Consider the following 22,739-nt stretch of genomic DNA (forward strand, 5'->3'; position numbering starts at 1 on the left):
GCTTACGTGTTCCAGCTTTCGATCACTCTGTGTGGAAGTTGAAGAAAGTGTTAATGCCTTAGTGTATTTGTTAAAATCTGTTATCTTTGTCATATTGTTGTTTTGATTACCACAAAACGAAAGATGACAAACAGTAAATGGATGAAAAAATTAAAAGGTGGAATCACACATCTTCTTTATTAAAAATGTAATGAAGCCAGAAAGACAACTTTGAAAATTGTTTCATAAAGTTTTCAAGAAAGGCAGTGGTGCTGTGATTACATTGAGTACAAAAAAATTGACAAATGGCTGATGGCATCAAGTGAAAATTTACAATTGTCATCATAGTTGAAGGTATCTAGTCGCCAATGTACTGTAACTCTTTGCCTTTGTTGCTCAGAATAGAATCCATACAAAAATAAACTCATTTCTGTTTTCATGAAAACAAAGCACTCACATAATTAAAGTGAAGCCCAGTATTGCCATTGCTATGACTCCTAAGGGTATATAGATGATTTGTTGCCAGGGGTATAACATTTTACATAAAGTATTTTGATTGGTTTTCAGCTTGAAAAATATTTTCAAAGGCAGAAAAATCCCAAACTCAGGGTAAGTGTACTCATGTTCAGTATGTATGTTTTCATATAATAATTGAGTATTCTCTGTGGCTATGAAGCTAATGAATAGACTGGTATTCCAAGTTTCAAATAATGGTTAATGTTATTTACATGTATATATATTTTACCTCTGTTCAGCTTGAATCCAAAATTTTGTGATTTTGATGTAGGCTAATTTGCTGTTTGTTTTGTTTGTAAATTTTGATTTGTGTAAGTCTCTTGAAAGCAACTGATCCCGGTACTTATATCCACCAGTGAGTATTGCAATGTATAGCTAGTTTGAAAGTCAGAAGAAAAAGTTATCTTTGAGGTTTATGAGACTGAGTATTATTGATTCTATAATATATAGTCAGTAATTTTAAACATGATATTCATTCATTCTGTAAAGTAGTAATTTTAACCTTTTGGGTGCCAAAGTCTATTTTTATCCCCTTTATAAAATGTACCTCAGTCAATTTTTCTCAGATTTTTGCCAAAATTTTGATAAAACAGTAGCCAATGAAATTATCAAAAAAAATTACAGAAAAATTCATAAAACTTGGTAAAATGTTGCACTAAAATTTTTGAGGGAAAAAATTACAGCACTCAAAAGGTTAAGCATAAGATTTATTCATTCTGTAAAATATAGTTTGTAATTTTAAGCATACCATAAGGACAGTAAACATGAAATGAGTGTCTCAGATGAGAAAATACTTCAATTTTCAAAATAAGTAGTTCAGTTTCCTCTCACTTTCATACAATTGACTAGCTTATTCAAAGCTGATGAGAAAAATTTTTCTATGAATGAAAGTGACTCTAGTGTAAAGTTTCCACCAAAATTGGAAGCTGTCTTTAGGAAATTATTGTCTGCTGGTCACTTTTTATATAGTTTGTCTATAAAAGTCACTCCTAACAATAGACATTTATATATTTTCCTGAAAATTGTTGTACAAATGTGCAGTACACTGTTTGTCTTGAATTAGTCTTGTATGTTGATGTTGGCAATGTTGAATTCACGTCAACAGGAAGAAGAGGACCAAATCAGAAGAACAAAGAAAAATTACAATGAAAAATTTCAAGCGGCTAAAAATCTTGATTTTGAATCTGCAAACAGTAATGACAGTGATTACAATGTATTTGGACCAACAACTAGACGGCAGTGGTCAGACTGGGTGTCTGGCAAAGAAAACCAGAAAGCCAGTGAAGAGAAGCAGGTTGGTAACAATACAACACTGTCATTCCTGTCTTCCCAGTATATGGGTCAACCACACTGTCGAGAACATTGGGAATTTATTGAAGTATTGTTGTGAGAAGGGTTTTATTAGCTCACATTTGGTTTTACCAATGTGAGTTTATCGTATAGGCTGAAGTTGATGGCGTCTGTATGTATGTGTGTATGTATGTATGTATGTATGTACGTACAGTATGTCCGTCAACATCAAAAACAGGCAAACCGCTGCACGTTTCAGCTTGGTATTTGGTGTGTGGATGCATCCTGGGCTATAGATGGGATTTTGTTCAAATGAAGTCTGCATTGCCAAAATTATGCAAATGAGCTTACAAAATGTGAAAATGGTTAAGAATTAATAACTCAAGAACCGCTTTTTTGATTGCTTTGAAAATTTGTGTGCAAGTACCTTAGGTTAACCTTATACAGTTTTATGAATATTGTGAAGATATCCTTAATTTTGTATTTTTGCTGAATTTTTTTGTGATTTTTCTCATTTTCGGTAAAAATTCTTCTTCTCTGAAACCGCCGGCCCAATCGCTCTCAAATTTGGGTTGTCTCTTTGCAAGGGTGTTACTCTTCTAATTTGTTGAAATTATGACAAAATTGGGAAAATTACTATTTTTGTGCAATTTTGTCATTTTTGGTCAAAAAGTCTTAGACAGTGTTTCCTTTTTAAAACCCCTGGACAGACAGCTTTCATATTTCGTACACAGACGTACAGAGATGACAATAGTTAGATATGTGGAAATTGTCCTGAAATATAAAAATTGTATTTTTAAGACAATATTGTCATTTTTGGTCAGAAAACTTTATCTCACATTACTTGTTTGATAGCTTTGTAATTTGGTATAAAGTCCCTTGTTTGATAGCTTTGTAATTTGGTATAAAGTCCCGAAAGATGTTATATTAGATAAATTTTCTGCTCAAAGTGTTGGGAAACCCCAAAATTTGTATATGTTAGGTACTTTTCTCAGTTTGTGACCTTAAATGACCTATTCAACCCAGGATATGTTGTGAGACAATTTTGAAGGCTGTGAACATAATTTTGTCATATTTGATACCAATTTGTAAGAAAATTTGATCCAGAAAACAAAGCTGAGGTGATTTTTTTCATTTTGGACCAATTTTTGCAACTTTTCTATGTAAGACATACAAAAACTGATGAGAAATTTGGATCCAGGATAATTCCAGATGTTGTAATCACCACCCACAGTGGAAGGCATTTCACTATCTGTAACTAACTTAAGTGCTGTTTACATTAGAATGATAACACTCATGGCATTAATTAAAAATCTCCAAGGTTGTAAATGTACTTCCTGTCATTTGGTCTTATGTAATACCAAGGGGTGGAACATTTGATATGCAGGAGGGGGTAGGGTTTAGAAGATCAATGATGTAGCATTACTTTTTTACCAGATCCCTTGTGCATTTTTTGCCCACTCCCACCTTTTCTTTTTATCAAGCCTTCTCTGCTTTTTGTTGTTGACATTTGCTTATGTATTTAGGATCTGCTTCTCCCATTGCTATAGAAGTTGATATGCATGTTCCTAAAGATGACCTCCAGTACCTAAGTTGGAGACCTTATTTGCTTTTGTCATTCTTGTTTTTCCTGGTTTAAATATTTCTCGAATGGACCAATTCAAACCAAATGTGAGCACATAGTGTCCTTGATGGTATTTTCTTTGTTCCTTTTCATGAATCAACAAAAGAAATAATCAAGTGTTGTAATAATGCTGCAGATCATACAATTTATTTGTAGACAAGATTTTTCTAAGTCTTGAATTTTGTTGAAAAAGTTCTGTTTTGTTATTCAGTTTTGGCGCCATAAAGAAAGCAGTGATTATATAATGGTTTATTCAATCATCAAGTATATTTTGTTGTTTGGTGTGTATCTTATAATGAGAGAAAAAGGAAAATTACAATAGTTTCAAGACTACGACAAGTTATGTGAAGTAGTGTTCATTTGTCTTTATGCAAGATAAATATCTATGCCACATTTAGTCTGTGTACGCTGAAAAATTTCAACAAACATACCTACATTCATTCATCCATTCATGCATTTATTTATTCTTTCATTCATTCACTCATTTGTCTACAGAAAGCTGCTGGGGGAATCGCCAAGAAGTACCGGAGACGGAAGAAGGACAAGGACAAGATTGGCGCTAAGAAACACAAGAAATCTCTGAAGGTAAAACCCAAAAAGGTAAATTTGTTCAGTCCTGCCACATTGGCTGGCCGTGAATCATCGCAGTCATGGAGTGGAGTGTTGGACGGACTTCTCCCGACTCTAAACTAACCGTCATGTTGTGCAAGTGTAGTGTCTTTTTCACTAACCAGACTTCCATCTCTCTGTGGTGCAATGCCTCACTCTCTTTCTTTCTTTCCGGTAACTCCTCCACTTTTGAAGATTTCTGACAAAATCTATAACTGCTAAAATTAAAAACCAACATAGTTCTACAAACACTGCCTTCATGTACATTATTAAGTCATGAGTTAGAATGAAATAAGAAGTTAATGATGGTGTTTCATCATCTTTAGCTTTCTGCATATTGCTCAGACCATACCACAAACCATTGTAACACTGGCTTGCAACATGCTGCTTTTATGCCGTTCCCCAAGAATGAACAATGGAATGCCCCAGTTGTGTTTTGCGTGGTCTGAAATGCCAATTTATTTGAAGATACTAGGGTTGGATAGGTGATGTGGCCAACTCAAATAATAGTGTTTTCCTAATGACAAGAAATCAGTTGTTTAGTTGTCAGTTTTATTCTATAAATCACATAAACTTTACAGTTTGGCATTTTCAGTATGTTCCAAGATTAAAATCAGCAAAACATGTAATTCCTCAATGTTTCATGCGAGAAAAAGTTGTGCGTGACTGTTCAATCTTCTCGCCCCATTGCTGAGTACTTCAGTGTACTGATACCATGAAAGGAAATAGGGTTGAACCAATAGTTTTTATAAGGGTTTGACACAGCTATAAATACACTACTTGTAATTCCTCTCTAGTCAAGTGAGTGAGTAGCAATGATTGATGTTATTAGCCAGAGTGTATGCAAGGAACAATAGCGCCCCCAACCTGTCAGACATGTTGCCCAGAAATGACAATGTCACGTACAAATTCTGTTCACCAGGATATGAAAGGTATGCGTCGAGGCCCAGGGCGACCACGGAAGAATGCCATCAGCGTGGGCAGCACCAAAACAAAGAGATCGGCTGCAATAGCGATAGATCTACTTCACGCACACACAATATCAATCAACAACACTCAGCAGCATACCGGTAAGAAAAAATGTATGTTATGACAATGCATGGGTAAGACTTTCCTTGCTTGAAACCGGGTGCTTTTCCTTTTCCTTTTGTTTTCCTTCGACTATTTTAGGCTGGTGAAATGAAGATTTAGAATTTTATTCCAAATATATTTAATCAAAGCATGGTCTGTGAATGCACGTTTGTCTCTGTGAGTGATGTTTGTTATTAAGTGTGATATCAGAATAATTTGATGCATGCAAGGGGTGAATAATGAGGTGTAGTTAAATCTGCCTGATAAAGTTCTTCCTATTGATAATCGCAATTCTCAAGATGTTTTCTGACCAAAAATATTTCCGATGTTGTTCAAGTGTCTTTTATCCATGTGAGGCTATCTGTTTTGTTCCTGAATGCCTTATCACTACATCATGTTGTGCCATGCACCATATTCCGGCAATTCAGCAATGTCAAGGTCAGTGAGTCTCAAAATAAGTCTTCCCTTTTTTCTTTCTACCATTAGCTGCAGAGTTCCAACAGTCAAGTCCAAGCTTTAATGTACCCAGTATGTTTTCTTCACACTCTGGGTTGAAAATGTCGTCCCTTCCTCTGTCGCCGGTACCACCTGTACCCCAGGCTTGCCAGCTTCAGTTGCATGAACACCAACAACAGTTTCTTCAGACGACGGAGTGTCCCCACGCTTTGCAGCAGTTGCTGGGTAAGAGTTTCACATTTCCAATCAGCTTTCTGTCTGTGTACACAAAGATATTACATGACTGTTTAATGAGGTGGAAAACTAGACTTGCCATGCTCTAACACACTTTTCCACATGTCTTCATAGTTATTCCATTACTATTTTGTTAGTGGTCAGAAGTTAAGGTCAAAGGTCATAATGGTAATGAATTCATCTTGCACATTGGACCATGTGACATACAAATGTAGTTGTCATTCTTTTTTCTGATATGGAAAGGTCACTATTCTCACTTCATCACTACTACAACATTTGGTTCACCCCCACCCATGGTACCCTTTTCTCACCTTCTCATTGAAAGTGGCCCTATGGTATTGAACCTACATACTGAGATACTGTGGTGAAAGTGTTAAAAGTTATATCTGTCTATGCAACACCACTTTAATATATGAAACAACTCATTGGAGTGAATAAAGAAAATAATTCATAATATTTCATTCAGGGAGGTTCCATACAACAGAATCAGAAAGTGAAGTGCAAGACACAACACAGACACTGCAGTTAATTAACGTTTGCATCGATTTGGCTATTTTTCAGATTTGTACAAGTTTCAGTTTCTGCAGTTCATGCATAACATGAAAAACCCTGCATTCCACTCATCAATACAGCAGAAAATTGACCAGGAACAGGTATTGTCCCATATGTGTATAAGTTTTACATTTCTTCATGTTTTTTTCATTTTGTTCTTTTTTTTTTGCAAATGCTTCTAGTGCAATCCTCTGGACAAATTGGCAGACGTAAATTGAAACTGAAATGAAACGGATACTGTGTGGAGAATCGATCATGTTATTATACCTGGGTTCCATTTGCAATATTAAAACATTAGTAACAGGATCTGATATGTAGCCAGATATCAGTGTCTGTATACTGTGTATGTAAGTGTGTTCTGTAAATAACTTTTTAAAGTGATGCATAATCTAAATTCATCATGTTTAACTGTGACCGACAGAACTTGAAATGCAACCTGTGCAAAAATCTCTGATTAGTTCTCTTTGTTTGTATTGGTTACTTGCCAATAAATTTGTACTAACAGAGTTTATCTTTTGTTCTTTCATTTTGAGGCTAAACGAGCCCAGTTAGTCAACCGTATTTCTCACCTGGACAAACAGATCGACTATCTGACACAAGATAGTGTCAAACTTCTCCACACTAGGCTAGATGAGGTAAGAGCGCCACCATTGGTAAAAGTAAGTAATCTTTTGTTTTCCAAACAATGTTAAGTTTTGTTGTTGCTGAATTGCTTGCCGATGGTTATAATAAAATTATTTCTGTGGGAAAAGTGATAAGGTGAATGCTAATAACTTGAATTATAGTGCTCTTAAACTTTCTTTTATTTGCAGCATATAAACATTTAGAAAGTTTCTCTTGTGTACATTTTCTGAGAAGGACACTCATATTCCTTTTTTTGACACAGGTTGGAATCAAAGCAAACAATCCCAATGAGCTGTTGTCAAGGTCTAAGGATATTGTGGTCAGACACAAAGACTTGCAGATGAAGAGTGGCGCTTTGGAGAAAAATGTGAAAGAACTTGAAATGGAACAAAGGAAGCTGGTAGGTAGATTTCTAAGTGGTGTTCATCCTACAGTATTGACAACTGCCATTCTGTGTTGCATGCAATGGTTAATAGGCAAGAAGCTGTAACTTTTGATGATTTTGTACGCTATTTTTGTTTTGTATGTCAATTGTGAGTTCTTGTTCTACTCCCCAAAGCATGTTGAACCACCCATTACTTAGCCTGTCGATGCAGCGTCTATACATGTAAAATTCACATGTTATCATTGACATTTGAATTCTAATCAGAATTCATCTATCAACAATAAAGCAATGCTGTTTACACATGTACAGGCTGAGTTGACAGTTTGTATACTGTGTATCTCAGTGTGCTTTTTGGAGAAAAACAAGAAACTGTAGTCGACATTGAAAACAAAATTGTGAAAAAATCTTCAAAGTTGCAGCTACTTGCCCTTAAATGTTTGGCTGTAGAAAATTTTATATTTTTAACTTCTGATATTTTTTGAGAGAAAGAATGTATAGGGTTTTACATTGAAGATACAATTAAGTTCGCATCTTTTGATGGATACTTTTAAGTTTTTTGTTTCATGTCAAGTTATTTTATTCTTGTGACTGAAATGTGTTTAGTCACAAGTTGTCAAAGAAATGCTTTGACTTTTTGATATCCAGTTACGGTAGTATACACCTCAAAATTGAATTTAAACTTTTCTTTAAATTTTCCTCAAGAAACTTTGAAGGCATTCTCTCTCAAATTAAAGAATACAAAGAAGGGGTCACTTTGCAAATTTTGGTACTGGAGAAAGAAATTGCCCCACAGTTATCAACATTTCAAAATCAAAAGGCTGCTATATCTATGTTAACTGTATCGGAAAAAATTATCAACAACTAAGAATCTTTGTCAGTATGTAACATTTTGCATGCAAAACAAATATAATAAAAATTATGTCAATTAGGTTGTAAGTTTGATATATGCCTAACAAGTAATTTTCTTTTTTCTGTGTTGTTCACAGTTTCAGATGAATGAACATGAATTACTGGAGAATAGTAATTTTTTAGGGAAATTATGCAGTACTACCAATGAACAGACAACAGCCATCACCAATAAAATCAGACGGGAGGTTCACAACCGGAAGAAACTGAAGAGAAAAGTCACCAAGCTGGAGACAGAGGTCCAGGCCTTGGAGAGCTTGGCCAAGGATGATGAGCTTCACCAGGTGCAGACACAAGATCCGACCAAGAAACAACCAAGGAAAAACGGAGAGAAGAGAGGCACCAAAGGAAGCCCAAGAAACAGAACAAGTGGCCAGAAGATATCAGAGCTCCTGGCGGCCAAGGATGCGGCTCGCGCCCAGCAGGACGAGAAGGACCTGTGGACATCAGAAGTTCAAACTGTGCCGAATCATGTCTCATCAGACTATACCATGACCTCGCCGGCCAAGTTGGCGCTGCGCAGGCACCTGTCTCAGGAATTTCAGCCAGCAGTTGATGGCCAAGGACAGGCATCAAATATTGAGGGTGAAAGCAGACTCCTCGAACTGGCTGGTAAACCTGTACAACCAACTAATTGCAGTGGACAGACCTCCATGATGCTAGATGCCAACTGTTTCAGTGAGATGCCACAAATATTACCGGGCGCTGACAGTCTGACCGCTGCAATGACTCTGAATAATGCTATTCCTGTCTCTGTTGCTACTGATCCTACAAAAAATTCAAAGAGGAACAAAAGTGGCGTTCAGAGCTCAAATTGTCCAAAGAAGAGCATGTCTCCTAAGTCGCCAAGGTCAAGGACAAGTAAGAAGTCGCCTGTCTCCAAATCCCCTGACAGGCACCAGAACTCAAAGATGATGGAGTCTTTGAAAGTGGAACAATCATCAAACAAAAGTCCAATCTCAGGGCAGGGCAGTGTGCAAAGTCCAAGGGCACACAATGGAACATTTTTCAACATGGACCACTCAATGGCAAGAGATTCCCAAAGCAATAAATCTCCTCTTGGCCACAGCACAAGTCCCATAGCTGCTTTCAACAAATCACCGCTAGGCCATAGCACTAGCCCCATAGGGGGAGGGGGTGGGTACACACAGTTGTCACCAAACCAACACGACTGCAGAGGTAATCTTACACCAGTGCAGAAACCAGCTTTAATAAGCCCATTGGAAATCATGCACCAAAGTTATGGCCAAGCAAGTTCCACAGCACCTCTCTGTGTCAATACTTCGCCGGTGACATCAACAGCCGCTGTGGCCGCGGCACTTGGGCCACCACTCAGTCCACAGAACGTCCAGTTGTACCCCTCGCCCGGCTGCAAGAGTCCAGCCAGGTTAAAGGGCAACAAACATGATGACAGCTGCATTGCTGACCAACCAAAACCACCGATCAACCACTGCGATATCAAAATGAAAGAGCAGACTCAGTACTTTGTTGGCATCAATGGACCTAACCACTCTGGTGTTACACACAAGGGGAAACCATCATCTATGAGTTGCATGAATTCAGAAGCTGTATCAGCAGTGCCACATAGCGACAGCAAACCCAGCAACAAGAAGAAAAGAAAACAGCCTTCGTCATCCCAATCACCCAACAGAATACCTCATAAGAGACAATCACCCGACAACGGAACGATCAAACCAATTAACCTTCATGAGCCACAGGACTCAATTCTCTCAATGGTTAGCACTGTCAACCAACCATTACATATCTCAGCCATTTCATCACCAGAAAGCTCAGCCAAGTCGTCTCCTGTACCAGGCCTCAACGGAGAAAACAAAGACACTACTCTCCTGGAGAAAGGGCTGTTAATTTCATCCTTGGAAAAATCTTTCCAGCTCGCAGAGAAGACAGCAGAGAATGACCCAAGTCAGAGGTGAGAAAAAAATGCTTAATTTGAATGAGAGGGTTTGTTTTAACATCTGGAAAGCTAGTTACTTGTTATAGTATGGGAATTTATCAACCCCTATGACTGAACATTTCCATGAACGTGCTCATTTGTCTTGCACTATTAAAGAGTTCATATATTAAAGACTTCTAGTGTTTTTTTTCCTTGTACTACTAAATAGTGACAGCTCTTTGAATCCCATGAAAAGTCACCTCGAAACACACTTTTCAACATCTTTTGCACAAAAATTCCGGTACTTTATGTCTTTTTCACAAACAAGACTGAGTTCTCTTCACTTTGACTTCAGAACATTGAAGTTTGCGGAAAGTATATATGTAGGGTGATTCCATAGAACGCCAGTCCACAAGATATGCTGAAGTCCGGCATACCTGTGTTGTTTTCTGACTAGACTCTTTTCAATGACAGTGGTGTGATGATTCTCATTTTCTTCACAGCAGTGTCCATGACGAGAATGCAGATAGTGATCGGTGTCGACCTTTGACCCCAGGTGGGAAAACACCAGAAGCCATTGATAGTAATTTACAAGGTTTGTATTAGTTTTGGTTTGAAGTTCAGTGTTTTTCTCTCATGACACTGACCTTCAACTGCCAACAAATTTTAGTGCTTTTTGAAATAATTAGTTTCTTAGTGCTTTGATCTTAGTGCTTTCTGAATTTTTATTAAGTATTTATACTTAATTATATCGAATCCATTATATTTTATGATTTTTAGCTCATATTTGGTTTTGTATATAAATACCAAAAAGACGTTATATGATGAGTGGATGGCGTCTGTATGTCTGTATGTTTGTGGGTATGTATGTGCGGATGTATGTCCGTCACACACAAAGGCTCCTGTACCGCCAAAGCTACAACCTCAGTATTTGGTGTACAGGTAGATGCAGGGGTTGAGATGTGAATTGTTCAAATGAACATGTCAGTGTCAAAAATATGCAAATGAGGTAAGAAAAAGTTGGCCCAAATTTTCGTATGTTGACTCCTAGCGGCAGGCCCGGTCCCAGATGACCGCCAAGTTCGATCGTCAAGTTTACATTTACCTAGAAGTTTTCAAACCAGTTCTTATTATGCCATACCGTCAGAACTGCATTTTCCCACCAAGTTGTGCTCTGCAAACGAGACCATATGGAAAGATTCATAGTGAGAGATGCACAACTGTTGGGCTGTTGAGCAAAATATTCAACATGTTTGATATTTTTTGCCTCGCAAGGCAAATTCCTCACCGTGTGTTCCAGAGGAAGTGATTTTCCTCATAGCTTTCTTACTAAAGCACATGTGTAGAAATCACATGACAGTGGAAAATGACCACCCGTAGCCTGGCCCGTAGCATTAAAACACAGTCGCTTGTGGTTTGATACATGATGAAGGCCGCAGGACGAATTAGAAATATAGGCCAATGTATCATATCTGCCGTGTATTTTTACTGCCTTCACTGTGTATCGAATCACAAGCAACTGTGTTTTCAATGCTATGGGCTAGGCTTCATCCCGGCTAAGGGCAGTCATTTTGCACTGTCATGTGATCTCCACACGAGCGCTTTAGTAATAAAGACATGAGCAGATCACCTTCTCAGGCACACATGGTGAGGAATTTGCGTCACACGGCAAAAAATATCAAACATGTTAGATAATTTGCTCAATGGCTCAAGAGGAAAAACTCACAAAAATCAACCGCATGCAAGAGTAAAATGGCTGAGCAAACAGCCTTGAATGAAATTTTGCTCAGCTAATTTCTCTCTTGTGTGTGTGTGTGGCGGCAGGCTTAACAGTGACATAAAAGTTATATCCATGTAGTGGCAGTGTAACTTTGTCTGTTGAACAGAGTATTATACAATGCTATTCTTTCAATTGCTACATTTACTTTTCCAATGGATACATTGTTACCTTTCCCAGGAGACATATGTTTCCAATTTATAAATCTTTACTTTTCGATATTTCAAGTGCATGTTTAATGCATCTTTTCCTGAAATGTTAACAATATGAATATTACTGGACCATGAATATGTTGACTGTTTGGAATGATACTTTCCTGTCACTGCTAATGTTATAAGTAAATGATAAAGTAGTTCAAGTCAAGTTATGGGCCATGTGATAGCAATTTTGCCCTATATTGTTGTCAACAACCAGATCTATTGAAAAACTTGGCCCCAGACATATAATGTATGAAGTAATAATGCTGGCATTTTATTGTGTCTTCTTACAGAGGAGATGTCAAGTTTGACCGGTGGTGACAAGAGTTCATCGGCGGAATCCAAGGAGGCTGCCAACACCAGATCCTTTGAAGCACACATCACCAGTGGTTTTAATGCGCTGATGGCGTATGCATCCCATCAGCTGGATAAACGAGGCAAAAAACACTGCAAGGATGCCAAGGAAGTAGGAAAGAAAGAGAGCCGGAGGCAAAGTCCAGTGGCAAATGGACCGGTACCCGAGCAAAATGACCAGTGCCGAGATCATACTAGTTTGACTAAAGAAGTTCAAGGAATGGTGAATGGAGTGGTGCTCAAAGCTGAACGCGAGACTTGTAATGGAAGGGTGGAAACAGCCAATTTACCGAGAATGTCTCCTTTAAACACACCTCCGCCTGACATCACCAACACCAAAGATAGACAGCAGCAGATTAGTCCACCTCTTATTTCCAACACTTCTCATCTGCCACAGAATAATATCACCAACAAAGACATTGGGAGAGTGAATTCTGCTAACACAAGCTTTGCAGACATTCATGTAAAGTCTGAAGTTAATTTCAACCCAAGTTTCAGTGACCAGGCAAGTAACAAACGCACGGATAAAAACAGTGCAAAGGTTGTTCCAGTGCATGTATCAATGAACGACACAGAGCCAGTGGTACCGTATCATAAAAAGTTCTCACAGAGAGACAGGGATGTAGGCAGAAACCATAGCAAGCCCTGGCTGCAGAAAGGTCATCACCGTCGTAATAACCATGACAGCAAATACAACAAGTTCAATAAGAACCCAGACTGGAAGCACCAGAACAAAGTGTCCCACTTCACTGGGTTCAATGACCTGCACAGGACTGGCAACAACATGCAGATGAACAATCACGGACCTGTTCCTCCACCACTGCCTCCCCTGTTACCCCCCAGGACAAACCAAGCCATGACCTCCCCAGTGAATGAGCACTCTCCCACTTCTTATGGACCAATAGGGTTTACCGACAGACATAGTCCGGTAATGGAGGCCCAAACACCGGGGAGTAGGCTTTCTATGTCATTTACAACACCAGGGTTGAACTACCCATCGACAACGGCATCTTACATGTCAGCAGGTTTGGGTTCATATGGGAAAGGAGCATCATACCTGACTAATTCACTGTCCTCATGGGGGCCACCACCACCTAATATTTCACTCCAGCCACAATCATATGCGGGTACATCATTGCCGCCACCGCCGCCACCAAACAGAGTACCTCCAACACTGAGTGGACCTCCACCACGAATGTCAGTCTCCACACCTCCTCCAAATATCTCATTGTCTCACGGTGAGCGACCTCCACCCCCACCACCTGGAAGACCAATGAATTCTGAACCCCCACCGCCTCCCCCTCCGCCGGGCAGGCCACCTACGGCCGTCTCCTCATCCATGTCAAAAGTCCCACCAATCAGACCAAATATTGTGAACAGCAACTTTGGTATGAACTCGATGATACCTCCATATGGCATGCCAGCCTCTGGGCATGACGTCTCAATGCCCATGTATATCAGAAACGGTCCATACAGCAATGCGTAGTTGCCAACAGTACCATCAACACAAGGTAAATAGTAGGGGATTTGCTGTATACAACAAAGATTACATAAACAGAAACGCATCATACTGGAGATGCATTGATACCACACCAAGAAAGTGTATGGAGATACTTTCGACTCCAAGTTGATAGAATATTTGACTTACCCTCTAGGAACTGTTACCTGGCAGTTGTTATATGTTACCCCATTGCAAAAAGAAGACAAGACATGATTGCAATTCTAAAGTAGAAACAGTTTGCACATAAATATATTTTCTCTCCTGTAAATGACACAAAATCAAAAAGGAAATCTGTTTTTGTGTTTCAGATTATTTGGTGAAATTGAGAACAAAAACTTCTACCTCAGTACCGCTGTTTATGAAATCTGCTCTGCAGTTGAACAACCTATGCAAGAGAAGTGAACAGCAGCTGAAAATATAAACAAACTGGTCTGTACTGCTTTTACAAACCAGTCAAGCTTTACCAATGGTCTGCCCAAAGTACACAGCCTGAAATGTAAGAAGCATTTTCACCATAGTGCTGCAGGCAGCCAGGACAGCCGTGCAAAACTGATCCAGAGAACTATTCCCGATCAGTTTGAAAACTTTTTTTAAATTACCGTAGTTGAGAGCACCTTTGATTGATCTGAAACATTATAGCAATACTCTGAAGGTAAATGCCACTGCAGTGCAGCTCGCAGCTGAGTGAAGCATCAGTTGAAAGAAGTGATCCAACCTAGGCAGAAAACCAGTTTTGACCAGTTAGAACCGGTTTGAGTCAGCTGAGTGTAGCATCAGTTGAAAGAAGTGATCCAACCTAGACAGAAAACAGTTTTGACCGGTTGGAACCGGTTTGAGTCAGTCCATTTCAAACTGAGGGTAGCACCACTGCAGTGCTGCTTGCAGCTGAGTGCAGCATCCACTTGAATGTAGTCAGACCCAGACAGAAAATCAAACTGGATTAGTTTGAACCGGTTTGAGTTCGTGCATGTTTCAAGTCAACCTGTAAAGTGGACAGCAATTTTTTTAGTGTTGTCTTTGGCAAGCTGTATGCTATTGGTAACTTTTAACATTACCACAATAGTGAGGAGTTTTTTAAGACAAAAGTCTCTCATCAACATTTCATTTGAAATCACCACTGCAGTTGACACAATTGAGCTTTACGCTGAAATTCCCGCAAAAAAAATAATAATGAAATACAATAATATTGGTCAGGACTGTTTCCTTGACGCAAGTCATGCGCAGCTGAATTAAACAAAGAGCACTCAGGATACTAAACTAGTTTTCCCATTCCAAGAGGGTGCTATAATATATTCATCATGAAACATTCCATGCCAATTTGTATTCATTCAGAGTATACCAATCAAAATGTTGGGGAAAAAATGTAGAATAACATTTGTGATCTTTCAAGTGATTTAAACTAACTGAAATAATTGTGAAAATAAGCAGCCTTATTCGACCTCAAAAAGAGCCTATCTTAGATGTAAAATTGCAATTTCTTTTTCTAACAAACAAGGGGGAGGGGCAACCAATGTTGATGGACCACATTAGGAATTTTATTAGAATTCAAATTGCAGTTTGTACTTTCATTTTACTGATTTTTTGTACTTCCTTGTACACTTTGACTTTGAATGCTGGAAAGCATGAGGACTTAATTTTTGTTATGGGCATGCACAGAGATAGATCACTAACAAAGGACACCAATGTGCCATCAGACAACCCATTGTGTACCCTGAAGTTAATCTGTGCACGATTATAGTGCATCCTTTTACAAATAAGGCTCATATTTGTCTGTGTCAAGAATTATCTTCAAAGAAAGCTTTCCACACAATGTTTTCCTTGTATCTAATGTGCCACCCAGGGTAGTTACTGGTGGCACAACTTTAAAAATTGATCCTAATGGTGCTATACCATGAACTTGTCTGCCCAAAACCCTTCACTTTTTTCTGAGAAAAAAAGGACAATTTCAAATCCTGTATTTCAGGGTTGAATTTTATTAATTGAAATGTAAGTAGGCTGAATTCACAAGTGATGCAGGTGTGCATATTTTCAACTAACAGAGTAGATGCTTAATTAATTGTACACCCCCCCACCCCACCAACCCCCACACGCTGCTTTCTTTTACCTTCCATCCCTGTATTCACAGAGCCATTGAGTGTGACGGTGAAAAAGAAAAGAGGATATTTCACTTGGCATGTGTTTATGGTAGCATTTTAAATTCTCTGGTGAAAGTGGATTTTTCTCCGAACAAAACAACAGTAACAGAGGAGGTAGTATCCAAGGACATAAAGAGAGATGTTTTGTTAGAGCTTTCTTAAAACTCCAAAGTCATTTGCTTCATTGTTATCAGATGTGACAGAACTTGCAAGTGTATTGCCCAGTTTGTCAACAAAAAAAATGTGGTTGGAAGAAAAAATTCCAGTATAGCTATACTCTTCAGTACTTGAAATCAATCTAGTATTATAATTGGAGGAATGTATTTTTTGACAATGTGTTGTGTGAACACTAATATGTCCAAGAGTTTGAATTTTAGAGCTGTCAGCAACACCTCAGGTATTAATTCGTAAAAATAGTCTTTCTAATCTTAACAAACATAAAAAAAAAGATGTTGCACAGAGTTTGCCTAGGATTGGTGGCAGTGTTTCGTATACTGTATTCAGTGTGATCTTGCCTTGCGTTTTTTCTATGTACATTGCAGTAGAATGTAAAGGGAAAAAAATTGGTCATTTAACACAGTGCGTTCTGTCCCATAGTAGCTTCACGTACTTTCTGAAGCACATTTCAGTGTTCAGCTGCCTTTATAACTCAAGTATAAATTTTTCTTCAGAAGGACCACAAATTCACTTCAGGAGATATTTGAATCCATTTTACAATACCGTACTCGCGTATTTTTCTGGGTTTTCAACTATCTAGAACCATTTTCTAATCACGGAATGTCACTCAACGTACCGGTAGTACTTAGATTTCAGCCTGTCAATCACCATTTCTGTTCCGGAGATGTTGCAGTGTGCGCTCATTGCTCCATTAGTGTGTCTGTCTATTGGTATGTCTGCCTCCATGTCTATTGGTATGTCTGCCTCCATGTCTATTGGTATGTCTGCCTCCATGTCTATTGGTATGTCTGCCTCCATGTCTATTGGTATGTCTGCCTCCACATGTCTATTGGTATGTCTGCCTCCATGTCTGGTCAGTACTTATGCACTGTTCTCATGAAATGTTGGCCAAGAGGTGATTATTGTAGGCTCCCCAAATATAATTACAATGATTTCTGCCCATCAACACCCATTTTTTATCTCTCTCCCCCCCCCCCCCCCCTGATTTCACACTCCATTACCAGATAGAGCATTTGCACACATGAAAAAATTTTGTTCTTCTCTCTGTATTTAAGAGTTTAGGATTGCAAGTGAGTTGATTTTATTATCATTTGTTGCCTTATTTGTTAGTAATTGTTAAACTTTGTATTTTGAGGGCTTCTGAGTTTTGATACCAATTTTCCATATATTTGAAATAATTTTCAGTTGGATGCTAGCACTGTTCAGTTTTTAAGAAGATAATAATTAATTAAGTTATTAATTTGTAATTGGTGGTGCTAGCACAAGGGATTTTAATCATATATAGTTTAATGCAATGCTGCAGAAAGTTCTGTTTTGTTACCATGGTAACAGGAAAACTGAAATACTATTTCTTTTGTAACTTTTTTTTCAAAAGTGCAGAATTACTATCTTTGTTTACATTGTAACTTGAGATATCCATGGTGTCATGACTGTATCCAGGCCTCATTTGAAATTTGTGATATCAGAGGGATACGCATTCTCATGAGGAAAATGTATTAAGACATAGACACTCTTTTTCTAGGGTCTATGATGCAGGCGTGTTGATTTTGTAGTTTTTCTTACCTATAGTCTGAGCTCCCCTTTGGGTTATCATATTTTGTAAAAAAAACTGACAATAGAAAATACACTTTAAAAAGAAGCATGTCGATGTTGTCACATGGTCTCCTAAACCTTGTGCTTTTCGCCAAATCTTGTTCGTGCCATTCTGAATGCACTGGAAAGTGTTGCCATTGAATTCTACTATGATCACATCATACTGCCCTCTTTGGTCAGGTTAGAGAGAACAGGGTTGGGCTGAGTCGAACACTTAGTTTGGGTCACATTGATAACAGAGAGTCTGTGCATGGTACAAAACATACGATTAACTATGAACACCTTGAGGGAAATTTTGACAGCAAATTTTGTCATAGATCTTGTGCTTTTTGTCTACACCAGTTATCAAATGGGTGTCGTGCAAAACAGGAATTTCGAGTCGGGTAATTGTGGTTTTAATATTAATCAAGCAAGAGTGTTTGAGTGAGTACAGTGACAACACTGCGTTATTTCTGTCATTCAAATCACCGAATGTGCAGGTTGATAATTCAAATTTAGAAAGCATCGACAACCCGACTCTAGTCTTATTGGTAAATAGATTTAGCGTTGTTTGTAATCGTGGGCCCGTTGCTGCTAAATACCTTATTATTAAAAGGTGTTTAGTAATTCTGATTGAAAAAATTCTTGTGTATCTCCTTGTCATGTCTCTTCCAAAGACAGGTTGTCAATGCTCATGACAAAAAAAGACATTTTTTTTCATTTAATACTCGTCACGCGGAGTCGACAATGTCTGTGGGTCCTTCCTGCTCTTCTGTAGGAATAATTTGTTTGCTGCAAAAAATTTATGATGTAATAACCTGCGCAATTTTCAGTTTTGAAAGGTTGAGATGTGTGTGAAATTTTTCAAATTACAAATGTCCATTTTTTTGAATGCTTGCAAAAGTTGTAGTTTTGACAACATTGTCATTTTGAAAGTACAAACAACAGGATTATATTCCGAGACTGTTGTGTAAGTTTTTGTAAAATTTAGATCACCCTTCAAGTCCAAGATGCATGATGGGAAATCCTAGTAGAGAATTCCAAAACGTCTGACTCTATATTTTTGTGCTGTCCAATTAACTAAACTGTGGATTTTTTCTGTGTTTGTGGAAATTACTACATGTTATTTGTGCATGTAAAACAGTCAATTTGAACATCTGACCAAATAATTTTCTAGGAAAAGTCAAATTTCGATTTGCAATTACAAAATTTTGCCTGGAAATTGAAAAAAATTAAAATTGCAATCCCACTGTATGTCAACATGGTAGGAAGTGTATATTTAGGGTGTATTTCAAATATGATTTTCTTATTTTTCTTACCGTATTCTTACGTGCCAGAAATAGCGGACTACTTTGTTAACTGTCCTCAAAATTGACTTCTACATTTTAAGTTTAAGAAGATGTCTGTCGGTTAAACACGAGTCACCAGACTGATTAATAAATATTCACTTTTGGTCAGGAGTGTATGTAATTGTTTATATTTTACAATGGGACATTTATTTTTGCATGTCAGCTGTGAAAAAATTCATCTTGCAGTATTTTCTGTTTTTTTCTTTTCTGTGAAGAAAGTTTTGTTGAATTTGAAAAACTTTGAAACAGACATATGATTGTGGTTGCAAATCGCTTCCTCAAGCTTTGTACAAAATATCTCAGTGTGAGAGACAACATACTGGTCTCTCAGGACACTCTCTTTTGTAAATTATATTTGGGTTTTCTCACCTCATTGTATAAGTCCCTTTCAAGTTCTCAGAACCGGTTGAAAAGAAGTTAAGGACTCTGTGTGTATCCTTGGTTGTATTTCTAGTAAATCTTGTGTACATTTGCAAACCAATCGTGTTCCTTTGTATTAAACTTCAGTGTTGCAATAAAAACTTACAGAAAGTCTTTTACAAGTTTAAGGCTCTGTCAATGCCCCAGGCAATGTCTGTGGCAAAGTGTGGTTGTGGTTGCCATGGTCACAGCCAGGAAATTACAATGCACAGCAGCTCATCAGTTTCGGGTTTCGCTCATTTATCTTTTTGCGGAATCATCACAGTCAACATTTAATGAGATAAAAATGTACTGCTCTACAGTTACACCAGCCACTAACTAAAGTTAATTTGCCGTTAAAATGTCATTTCATATCAGTGTTCATTTATAAGGTATTATGTATTATGGGAATTTTAAACCATTCCCTTTTGAAACCAAGAAAGAAAATCAGGGGTCACGTTGCAAACTTTTGAACTGGAGAAACAAATTTGATAATATTTACTGATATTGAAATTTAAAATGACCGCCATCCCTGTGTTAACTCGGGGGGGGGGGGGGGGGGTGAAATTTTCGATTATCACAAAACTAAGCCTATGAAAGCGTGATTTACTCAGTGAGCTTCAAAATGAGCCCTTACAAGACGTAGACCAAAAGTTTTGTAAAAGTCCCAGATGCACATTCTGCCTTACTGGCACCGTAAGGACAAATGATTCGGCATACACTAGATGTGTGAAACCCGAAATAGATGAGCCGGTGTAAATTGTACAAGCTTCAGGACGGGGCTACTTGTATGAATTGTAAGGTCTAGTGAATTGCCTATTCCACTAGTCTTGGAGACCTGTGAATAAATTGCTCACGGAATTTGCTTGATAAAGCATTTTGGACGATCATCAATCTTGTTCACAGTACGTACCATCGCAGGGAAAAGTATAATATCCATACACCCTATTAGATGATAAGATGATATTTGCGATGTTTCCAATAAAAGCATGTGTTTTCTATCGACAGTCTCAACATCTGATCACACTTGACCACACACTGCTGATCAGAACTTGCAATTAAAGTGTTTATACAAAGTGGATTTTACATAGCCCGTCCACTTAGGAACAGATGATACTTACTAAGCTGTCCCAGTTGTCCTTTCTCATCAGCAAGGCAATTAAAATTAACATTATCTTGTCCTGTGATCCCATTTAGTCATACGCTACACATGATCCCCCGTTCTCAGTGCTCACAAAAGCCTGTGTCGTCAGAACTGGTCCAATAACCAAATACATTCAAGGTAAAACAGTATCAGTTTATTATTTGAAATGTTAAGTTAGAACATCCTGAAGTCACTAATACTAAGATTAGGTAAAGGTGTCCAGAATGGGTAAGGGCATGCCAGTCCCACCACGATTGGTTCAAACATATCAAATATGAGTGATGCAATTTAATGAGTCGCTTTATCAAGTCATAGATTATGCTGTCGTCATTTGAGTGACAACAGTCTAATATTTCTTCACGGTATCTCCATATCTACAATTGAAAGCTCTAATTTCCCGAGGCATTTTTGTGGGAATGATTGGAATGGTGGCAGGTAAGTACGGAGCTCGCAGACAGGAGTTTCTACCAAGGAAGCTGACTTTCTACTCACTCCCTACTTACCTGTCACTGATAACCATCATGCTATTACACAATACAAAGCCAAAAAATGAGAAGGGAAAAACATGCATTACAACAAAACATACCCACTACATCCTTTGAGTAAACTACTGCTACCATACTAAACTTTGGAGTCTCTGCTTTTTGAAAATATGTAGTATGAGGGGGTTTCCATGTCATATTTGATGAGAAATATTGCTTTGAAAAATTCTGTGTTGGCAACATGCAGCTCCACCTTAACCACAACAATTGATGGAGCACAAGTGAATATTTTTTCTGCCATGTCAGACCATACTCACTCAACATCCTGATGTTATACTATTTTGCTAATCAATTTGAGGGAAGATTTCAGACTGGCTATGCCAAACTGGTAATCGAACGTCTATACCTAGGTTTCTTAGGTTAAAAATTTGTGAAAGTAGTCGGTGTGGCTCAGACAGCAGCATGAACAATATTTCTCCAAGAGTTGAATTACCGGGCTCGACGCTCCTCTCTTCGTACGAATTCTGGAAAAATTCGATTTTCCAAGTCTTAGGATTGTATGGCACTTGGTCTACGATTGGTAAGAGCTCTGCTTGCATGCATATTCTCGAAATAATTTGACGGGATGTCAATTTTTATATTTCACACGCAGCTGAAATCCCACGCGGACCCGCTCCCCAAAAGAAACGAAAATTTCCCTAATGAAAGTGAAGTAAGGGCGATTACAAGGTGTACTATGTTGACCTAAGTGGAATATTGCATGGTTATTTCTAAGATGAAATCCTGATCCTCTGTTAATTTTATACATTTCTGTTCAAACTTTCATATTTGTTAACATGGTAGATCTCGACACCGTTTACATGTAATATAATATAATTGGGTTGGTAGCTACTTTCTGTATGTTAATAGGGTAGGGTAGTTCCATGAGAGGTTTTATCAAAGTTGTTATTCGACACAGAAGAACGCGAAATATATATGTGTTGTCTCACTCTACACGCAAGAACTATAACGAGTAGGAATAATAGAGTAGAAAATGAACAACTCTGTCGTACTTCTCTCTGAAGTGAAAGAATTCAGAACATAAACTTTATCGGAAATGCAGCGGGAAATGTTGATACATTCACCCACTGAATAAAATTTGTACCAAAATTAAACCGTTTCAGCACGTCAAACGTAATGTTCCAATTTACACTATCAAAATCCTTTCTGTAATCAATAAACAAAGTAACATCCTTTAAGCTGTTCTTTTTTTTGCACAGCGTAAAATATCAGAGATGGGACGAATATTTTCACCTTTGCATCGACCTTTCAAGTAACCGATTCGATATCGATTGATGATCAAAGGTGATAAACGTTTTAACCTATTTCCAGAAGACAACTGATTCCTCTCGTGGCAGGTAATGCGACAAAAATCTACACTTGAACGTTATTTCCATTACTATGAAGAGCAGAGTTCCCTTAAGCAAGATCGAAAAGTGGTTCATACTTTTTTCAGGACAACTATTTCTGAAA

The 22,739-nt window shown here is 38.0% G+C and overlaps 1 protein-coding gene across 15 annotated transcripts in view; it reads left to right on the top strand.

The window, feature by feature from the left end:
* Window positions 1-19,736, top strand: part of LOC139138238 (histone-lysine N-methyltransferase, H3 lysine-79 specific-like) — a 58,541-nt gene extending 38,805 nt beyond the window's left edge. For 2 of the 15 annotated variants that reach the window (XM_070706525.1, XM_070706533.1), the window contains 12 exons: window positions 547-588; window positions 1,601-1,789; window positions 3,905-4,009; window positions 4,941-5,100; window positions 5,576-5,770; window positions 6,341-6,432; window positions 6,865-6,990; window positions 7,218-7,355; window positions 8,327-10,176; window positions 10,644-10,735; window positions 12,408-13,979; window positions 14,278-19,736. In XM_070706525.1, the coding sequence (XP_070562626.1) occupies window positions 547-588; window positions 1,601-1,789; window positions 3,905-4,009; window positions 4,941-5,100; window positions 5,576-5,770; window positions 6,341-6,432; window positions 6,865-6,990; window positions 7,218-7,355; window positions 8,327-10,176; window positions 10,644-10,735; window positions 12,408-13,954 (4,536 nt within the window). In that variant the 3' untranslated portion in view covers window positions 13,955-13,979; window positions 14,278-19,736. The remainder of the gene's footprint in view (window positions 1-546; window positions 589-1,600; window positions 1,790-3,904; window positions 4,010-4,940; window positions 5,101-5,575; window positions 5,771-6,340; window positions 6,433-6,864; window positions 6,991-7,217; window positions 7,356-8,326; window positions 10,177-10,643; window positions 10,736-12,407; window positions 13,980-14,277) is intronic. The other 13 variants (XM_070706530.1, XM_070706536.1, XM_070706528.1 and 10 more) reach the window with 9 other exon arrangements.
* Window positions 19,737-22,739: the final 3,003 nt, after the last annotated feature.

Source organism: Ptychodera flava, chromosome 8, assembly GCF_041260155.1.
Source record: "Ptychodera flava strain L36383 chromosome 8, AS_Pfla_20210202, whole genome shotgun sequence".
Taxonomy (NCBI): domain Eukaryota; kingdom Metazoa; phylum Hemichordata; class Enteropneusta; family Ptychoderidae; genus Ptychodera; species Ptychodera flava.